Raw genomic sequence first — 9,063 nt, 5'->3', positions numbered from 1 at the left:
AACTGTATGGTTGCCCCTAAATAACCCTTTGAAATTTTAGAGTAACACAACACAATGTAAAAATAAATCAATAAAAATGAAAAAAAAATGTCATGATTTTGGCCCTTCATTTTTTAACTTAATATTATAATATCACCATAAATTATAAGACCCAATTTTTTAACAATTTCATGGAGAGTTGCATCAAAATTTGATAACATTTTTTATTTATAATTAATGAAATTATTTCAATTTCTGATATATACTTAATGAATATTTTACCGCATCTATCTTGCATTGTGAATTCATGCTAGGAATCTAGACCAATTATGGTTGGACAAAGAAGGTTCTAGAGTGAAAAAGAACATCGCCCAATAGGCCCAAATATGATGAAAACATGTGCACATACAATGTATATGTATATGTATATATATAATCGTGGGTAGGTCGGCAAATTGAGTTGAAAGAAAAATATTCCTTTTGTCCGAAACATCTTGAAAAATTCTCGTTCAATATCTTCTCTGCTACTCTACTACTCTACTATTGCAGAATTTGCTATCGATCACTAAGGTATTGTTGTGTACTACATCCTCTTTCTGCGTTTCATTCATTTCTTGCATGTATCTTCACATATCTATGTGAAAATCTATTTTTTTTATCTACCCTTTTCTCCTGCAACTTAAGCTTTCATTAATCATTTTCCCTATATTTGGAATCAGATCTTTGGATAGTGTAGAGGATGTTGATTATCATATTTACGATTTGTATGCAACAGCGGGACTAGGTTTTAATTTTTTTCCAAGATTTTAAATTTGGGTCCACAGCCGACCCCACCTAGTGGGGTTAAGGCTTGCTTGTTGCTTTTTTGTTTTAAATTTGGGGCCACAACCGCTACAGATGTTGAATGTGAAGGTTTAGGGTGGATCTAAAACTACATCCCAGACTTAAACATTTGTCTTCAACAGTTTGTAACGTCAAGGTCTTGTGAGTCTATGAAATTGTGACCACAACATCTATTTGAAACCTTGCATTTTCCCTCTCTCAAACTGGTTTGCTATTATGAAATTAATAGTTTCTCCATATTATTGATTTTTCTATTTGATCCGTATCGTCCTATAATTCATTTTCTAGCTTGGATTTATGGTTTTATTCCCACCCCTCTTCCCAATTGTTTTGATGAGTAGAAGATAGTGAATGTTAGTTTAGGCATTATATCTTTTATATTAGTATTTTTTTTAAGCAATATAAAAGAGTTCAATTTTGATCAACTGCCCGTGTAATATTTTTTCACCGTCACTCAACCATATGTTTTATTATTCTTTATGAACATTATCAATTCCAGTTTTATGCTTGACTGACAAGTGAGATCAACCAGTTATCCACAACTGAGCACCTGCAGAATGAGTTCAAGAAGAGGAGCACTTGCAAGACCTTTTCCTTCCTCTAAACATGATGGTTTTTCTTCTTCCAAAGAGAAAGGCATAACTGAACGTGGTGGTTCTTCTTCCAAAGGGAAAGTAATAGTTGAACCTCAACCAAAGGTTGAGAAATTGAGTCAGGGTCTTGTTGATATTAACATAGGCAGAGGACAAGATGATGGTGAGTGGGAGGTACAATCAAGGAAATCCAAGAATAGAGCTAGAGCAGCGGCAAACACAAGGATGGCACAAAATCCTAGCACTTGGAATCATGTTGAGGTCGGAAGGGGTTCTGGAAATCCATGGCAGACACAAAATGATGACTTTAGGAGAGCTGCCAGTAGAGGAAATGGAAGGCCCCAGTTCACTGCAACAGGACCTCAAAGCTACAGTGTCAATTCAAATCCGTTAGTTCGGGCTCCTCTTGAGAAGGGGTGGAATTGGAAATCTAGAACTATTTATGAGCAGTCCATAAGTGGTGATGTTAACAAGGTAACTGATGAAACTGCATTGAAGTCTTCTGTAAAGAACACTGATGTTGATGATGAAGTGGAGGAGGATTTTGATGATATGGAGGATACTGATGATGATCTGCTGAGTGATGATAATGATTCTGATTATAGTCAAAAGAGCCATGAGACTTATAAGAACAACAAGTGGTTTAAGAAATTCTTTGCAACTTTGGATACCCTAACTGTCGAACAGATCAACGAACCAGATAGGCAGTGGCACTGTCCAGCTTGTCAAGGTGGTCCTGGTTCTATTGAATGGTACAGAGGTGTGCAGCCTCTGATGAATCATTGTAAAACAAAGGGGTCAAAAAGGGTGAAGATCCATAGGGAGTTTGCTACAATTTTAGATGAGGAATTATACAAAAGAGGCACTTCAGTAATTCCATTTGGCGAAGTATATGGTAAATGGAAAGGTTTAAAATGTGGGGAGAAGGATCATGAAATAGTTTGGCCTCCGATGGTTGTTATTCAGAATACACAACTTGAACAAGTTGAAAATGAGAAGGTATAACTATATTTTCATATTTGCAACAAAAATTACCTTGTGACCTAGAGGTCATGGGCTCAAATCCTGGAAATATCCTATTATCTTGTGAGGGTAAGACTGTGTACATCCACCTTCCTCAAACCCCACTAGGTGGGAGCCTTGTGAATTGGTCCGTCCCTTTTTTTTCTTGTATTAATATAGCAAAACATTCTTAATTTAACAAAATCGTTCCTGAGTTAAATCCATATTTTTCTTTGTATTTAGTGGATAGGTATGGGTAACCAGGAGCTTCTAGAGTACTTTAGCACATATGCTGCTACAAAAGCTCGACACGCCTATAGCCCACAAGGTCATCGAGGGATGAGTCTTTTGATATTTGAAAAGTCACCTACAGGTTATATTGAGGCAGAGCGTCTACATAAGCATTTTGTGGATGAAGGAACTGGTCGAGATGCTTGGCTTGGTCGCCGAAAGTTATTTCTCCCTGGTGGACAACGTCAGCTCTATGGTTACATGGCTCTAAAAGAAGACATGAATTTATTTAACAGGCATTCTCAAGGTTCTTTTTCATCCTTCCTCCTTCATTTCATTTTCTTTGTCATACTCAGGCCATGCAGGTTGTTTGATGAGTATTAGTTGCATGTCAGCAAAACAATTTTTATGGAGACAATGTGCTTATTTTCTTTTGTTTGTTTTATCTGAAATCACATAGGCAAAACTCAGCTTAAGTATGAGATGAAATCATTCCTGGAGATGGTTGTAAAAGAAATTCGTAAAATGGGTGAGGACAACGAACAACTTCACTATTGGGTGACCAAGGCTGGAAAATACGAAAAACACAAAAAAATTCTAGAAGAATCTTTAAGTGTAATGGCTGAGAGAATGCGGCAGACAATGGATGAAAGTCATATCGTAAGGCTTAGAACCAAAAAGCAACATGACGAAACTAGCGAAGAGGTAATGTTAACATCTGAATCTTTATGGTAACCTATATTTATGGGGATGTACAAAAGCTTTGTTAGAGAAAGCATGGATAAGCTAAACACACTCAAACTTGCCTTCTCTTTATGATTCAAACGATTTTGTATATGATGTGATTTGTGTGCTTGTAGAATTTCTGTCTAACTTGTCATTGTTGAGGAGCTAGGAAGAAAATATAATGTTGAGTTTGTCCAATTTGTTCACACCTTATCGTCTTCTTTTTAATCAATGTGCATTGGTAGTAAGTTGCATATCCCAAAATGCTATAGTTTATTTAAAAGGGATGTTTTTTATAATGCATTAGAAGAACAAGACCCGTTCTTGTAAATATTTAGTGAAGGAAAATTGCATATGTTTTTTAGTGAAGTATGATGCATATTCTTTTGCTATTTTATCTAATGATATTCATAAAATATATAATACAACAAGCATTGTCTATTTTCAATTTAAAGAAGTAATATTTTATCCCCACATAATGACTTGAGGCTCAATTTGCTTTTCCTTCTCAGTTAGCAATTGTCACTAGTGTATTCTTCATTGGTCACAAAATATCTATGATGTTTCTTTTTACCTCTTCTAACCATTGTAAATTGTGTCTCAATGAAAGTTGTACTTGCAAGAGCAATTTTTCAAGGACCAGATCAGAATCATTCATGATTTAAGGAATGCAAAGGAAGAAGATTTTGAGAGGTTGCAGCAGGAGAAACGTGAAGAGATGAAGCAGTCAAGTACCAAATCTTTAAATGAAAAGGAACATAGAATCAAGTATGGAATGTCATTCCCTCATATTATATGTTGGATTTAGTTGCGATAATCCCAAATAATTATTTTTCACATCCGATGTTTATATGTGTTATGTAAATTATGGGGAAAGCAATATCTTTTAGGTGGTTCTAAAATAGATTGCCTAAGGCTAATTTGAAAGAAAATTAATTTCACATGACTCTAATTTTTGTTTTTGTATCGAAGAGATGCATAGACATATATTGAAAGAATGTTTGGATCCCCATTGTTTTGGTTGTGCACTTATGCTATTTATAACTTTCAATGGTTATGATTTATTTTGATTTTTTTTTTGGATCATAGGGTGGATGAGTATGAAGAGGTTGTTAAGATTCAGGGTACAGAAATGAGTAAATATGTTGCTGAAGAGGAGAAGCTCCGCCAATCTCATGAGGACAATATTGCGACACTAAAGCTGAGGTATTTGGAGGAAGAGGTGCAGTTGGAAAAAAAATTCAATGAGGAAAAGGCCAAGCTCATGGAGAAATATGCCCCATCTCGGGCATAAACAAATTCCATCAGCATTTTATGACTTGAGAATTAGAAAAAACTCTATTTCTGTTTGTCCTTTAGTACATGGAGACAATAAATTCTTTTTGGATTGAAAGTTTGCTAAAATAATGATTATGCATCTTTGCTGATCTTTGATACCATTGGCTAAATATTTGATGTGATTGGTCCTATTTTGTGTTTTTCTGTATAAATTTATGAATAGTAACCAGGCTTATATCAAAAACAAGATGGGCATGTCATAGGAGTGGATCCAAATTTACTCCATCTTGTTTGATATGTGGAGGGGCTTGATTGGGATCATGAGTCCATCCTAGTTGTGTTGCTTCTAAAGAAATTGACTGATTCAATATTATGATCAACTTTGAATCGGTTACTTCTTTATAAAGAAATAACCATGGCAACGTCATGGCAAATAGTCGTGGTTTTTTTCTAGCCAATCGTCATTAGTTATTTCAAAAAGCTGTCACATGGCCTTGTCTGCCATTATACGAAAGCGACATTATGGCTGTATGGTAGTGGCAGTGGAATCGCTATGGCAGAAAAGGTAGAACTTAGGGTAAATGCACTTTTCTAGGTAGGTTTGTTGAAATAAATAATAGGTTGGGTCAAGTTTTTAAGCCCAAATTTAGGTTAAACTCTAACCCCTTTCTAATTTTAGAGAAACTCTTCCCCTCTCTACAACTTCTATAGTCTACAACCAGCTTTTGCCTCTATCGTCAATGTTGTCGTATGTTGTCGTTGTTGTCCTCTGTCGTCTCTTTGTTTTCCTTTTTCTTTATTTTTTCTGAACTGTTATTATATTACTTATGTACTTATATTATTTTATTTTAAAACTACTATTCTTTTTTTTTTTAAACTGTAATTTTGTTTTTTTAGAAGAATTTTAATTTTATTAAACTATTATTACTATTTCCTAATATATTTAGTAAAATACATTATTTGTATTTTATGTTATTTTTTAAGTGAAGTTTTTAAAATGTGGATTTTTATGTGGTTTTATTTTTAATTATTTTTTATCAATTGTATTTGATATTCAGTATTTGCTCGCAATATTATGATGGTTGAATTTGGGAACCGCCATGGGCCATTATCTGCTATCGACAACACTGGTTTGTTATTGAATGCACTTTGTTAACTATTTCCTCTGTCACATTTTTCAAGTTAGGTTATTTGCCTTAAAGCTTATATGATGTATATCTTAGTTTTGTCTCTGTTTTTTTTTCATTTGATGCCAAGTTCCTCTTGAATTAAGCATCATGTTGTACGATGTTCATCCAACAAGACAGAAAATATTTTGGTTGACTCCATTCATGACCTTAATAATGAGAGCATTTCCCTGTTTTGGGAGTCAAAAATTAAAATGTGATACATTGTCTGACATTGCATGCATGTGATGAGCAAACTATTATTGATACATGAAAAATAAAGTTTACAATGGTTTAAATTTCTAACAACCAAACTAAAGTTAGCAAGGTAGAGTTGATGCATATTTCCTCATGTATGTTTGTTATATTTTGTGTTTCCCAGCTTATATGAGGATCAAAATATCTTACTCTTTTTAGCTTATAGGCCATTTGAGAACACACTACCGAGCGAGTAGTGTATTCTAATATTACCATTCTATTTCTATTTTGTTCATTAAAAAAAACTTTCAAATAATTGATTATAAATTACTCTCTTTTCATTCTAATAATAGGTTTTACATATCATTATTTCATTCTAATAATAGGTTTTACATATCAATATTTTATTCTAATAGGTTTTATGTTGTGTCTGCGTCAAACACTGTGACATATTTGTATCTGATATTATATCATCAAAAACTTTAGAGTGCGAAGTAGTTGATCTGAGAAATGATCCTCTCCATTTAGCAAATGCCACACAATAATACACAAAAGTCAAATTGTAATGACATTTTTATCCTTATATTTGCTATGAAATCACATTTTTGACATTGAAAATATGAAGAAAAAAACAACCATTTGCCTCTCCATGTGGAGAGAAACCTTGTTAGTTGTTCTACACTATTTTTGACTTATCCCTTTATCATATAGACTCAATTGCATTTTTATTTCTTTATTTTGAAGTATATGCAATTTTGTTCCCATGTTTTTTTAACCAATCAACTCTTCTTATTTTTTTGGGATATAAAATAATTACAAATATCTTTTAGGTGAAATGTAACATAATGATTACAATAATTGAATAGATGATACAGAAAAGAACACAATTTGAAAATGTACAAATACTCCATCTTCTACTTCTACTTCTTACGGAAGAATATCTTCACAGCTAAAAACACACAGAGTTACAAGCTAATTTTGTTAAACAAAGTCTTTTTGAAAGCTAGTTACTAAAAGCTACAAGCTCTCCTTTTATATGTAAGGAACCTTTAATCTTTGTTAATTATACTCTAATATTCAATAATCTATATTGTGTATTAGAGACATAGGTATGGCATAACTAGTTGATAGTTGCAAAAGAAAGATGGTAATATAAATATATTTGTACAGAAAGAGAGAGAGTAGTAATGTTAAAGATGTACTAGATCAACTAAATGAAGTTGTTTGAGCAAAGAAATGGAGTTTTTAGCATCATGTTTCACAACAGTCTCCACTAGAATTATGCAAGCTTCATTATCACCTTCCTGTTTTAATATTGAGAATTTAAGATTTAATTTATTATATGTACACACTATACTTGAAAATATGCTTATTTTATGTGCAACAAGGCAGCCCAAATGATTCTGCTATTCTTGTTGGGTAGATTCCTGTGGGGGGTTGGGGAATCTGGCACACTTCTGTTTTGCTCAATAAATATGTTTCATGGTCTTATATGCTACAATATCATACGCATGACATAGAGGAATGGTGTTTATAAATATAATATGAGATTATTACATGTTTTGCTGGTGGAGAAAAGGACTCGGGTTGGTAGGAACTGAGAAAAAATAATGAAAGTAATTGGGTTTAATTGCCCAATGTAAAAATAAATCAATAAAAATGAAAAAATGTCATGATTTTGGCCCTTCATTTTTTAACTTAATATCATATCATGCATATAGTTGTTACACTTACTTAGGGATAGTATAACCGACGTAGTTTAGCTACTTAGAATCATTCAAAAAACAGGATTATGGTTGCAAATTCTGGGTAAAGTACATGCAGTTTGGCTATTTAAAAACATAATAATTTATAAAATAGGGTTGCAATAAGAAATTACATAAGTAAATTGCTTTGTACTTCTAATATTTATTTGATTATTTTATATTTTCTTAAACAATGCTTTTAGGATACTTGGTAACATTTTCTATAAATAAAAAATTCAAATATTACTTAGATGCTTTGTATTTGAAAAATAAAAATCCCAATTTTATCCATATTTTTTTTAAATATTCGTCAAATAAGTTTTTTAAGATAAATCTTGTTTACAATTTAATCATGAAAATTTTCATTACACAATTTAGTCCTCATTAAGATATCATTTGTCTAAGATTGGGCTAAAATCAAACCCATTTTAGTGGGTTAAATTGATTTTAAGCTTGTAAATTTGTCTAGAATTTTGAATCAAACCAATGTATTTTGTGTTAGTTAGTTTTAGTGGATTTATAGGTCCAAAGCCTAATGCACAATTTTTTTAAATATGAAAAAATAATAATGTTGAACGGAGAAATCAAGAAAATGTCTGTTGATAAAACTAGGTCATTATATTATCAATTTTTTCAACTAAAACAATATTGCCTCTATAAAAAAATACTTAGGCTGGTAAGGGGGAAAATACAAACAAACTTCTTTTTATGAACTCTATAAACTCTCTTATGAATTATGGTGATAAATGTAATTTATCAATTGAATGATATATATACTTGAGCTCACCTTAGGAATAGGGTTTAGAATAGGTGAGACCAAATCAATACTTAACATGAGCAAGTTTTGACCACGTTGCAAACTTAAGGACACCTTGGCATGTTAGGCCATCATAGGCCAAATTTTAAGTATTGTCCTTATTTCAAGTAATGATTCCGCAAGTTTTCTTAGTTCGAGGTTTTCAATAGAGATTAAACTGTTAGGCCATCATGAGAAACTAAAATAAGTATTTACTCAAAAACTTATTATCACCAATAAAACATATGGTTATCATGCTATATATAATGTCTAAATACAGTAAGTAATTGCCTTATATCTATAAATATGCCAACAAAATTTCATGTCTGCTATTAATTGTAAATAAGTTATTAATTGTTAATATAAAGTTTTTTATACTGTCAGTATATTATCCATCATTAATTTGTATTACTTTTATTTGAAAATCAATTATGATTTACAAATGAATAGTCTGTAATTTGTTGACGGTGTAAAAAAATACATACAATATTAGTATATACAAATTA

The 9,063-nt window shown here is 32.1% G+C and overlaps 1 protein-coding gene across 1 annotated transcript; it reads left to right on the top strand.

The window, feature by feature from the left end:
* Nucleotides 859-4,821, top strand: LOC109361702 (protein SUPPRESSOR OF GENE SILENCING 3-like). Its single transcript, XM_019607228.1, has 5 exons — nucleotides 859-2,414; nucleotides 2,661-2,955; nucleotides 3,109-3,353; nucleotides 3,985-4,142; nucleotides 4,464-4,821. The coding sequence occupies exons 1-5, from the start codon at nucleotides 1,380-1,382 to the stop codon at nucleotides 4,666-4,668; spliced, it is 1,938 nt and encodes a 645-aa protein (XP_019462773.1). The 5' UTR covers nucleotides 859-1,379; the 3' UTR covers nucleotides 4,669-4,821.

The sequence above is a fragment of the Lupinus angustifolius genome, chromosome LG12 (assembly GCF_001865875.1).
Source record: "Lupinus angustifolius cultivar Tanjil chromosome LG12, LupAngTanjil_v1.0, whole genome shotgun sequence".
NCBI classification, from domain to species: Eukaryota; Viridiplantae; Streptophyta; class Magnoliopsida; order Fabales; family Fabaceae; genus Lupinus; species Lupinus angustifolius.
Note: the sequence above shows the minus strand (reverse complement) of the source record. Positions and strands in the feature narration are given on the sequence as shown.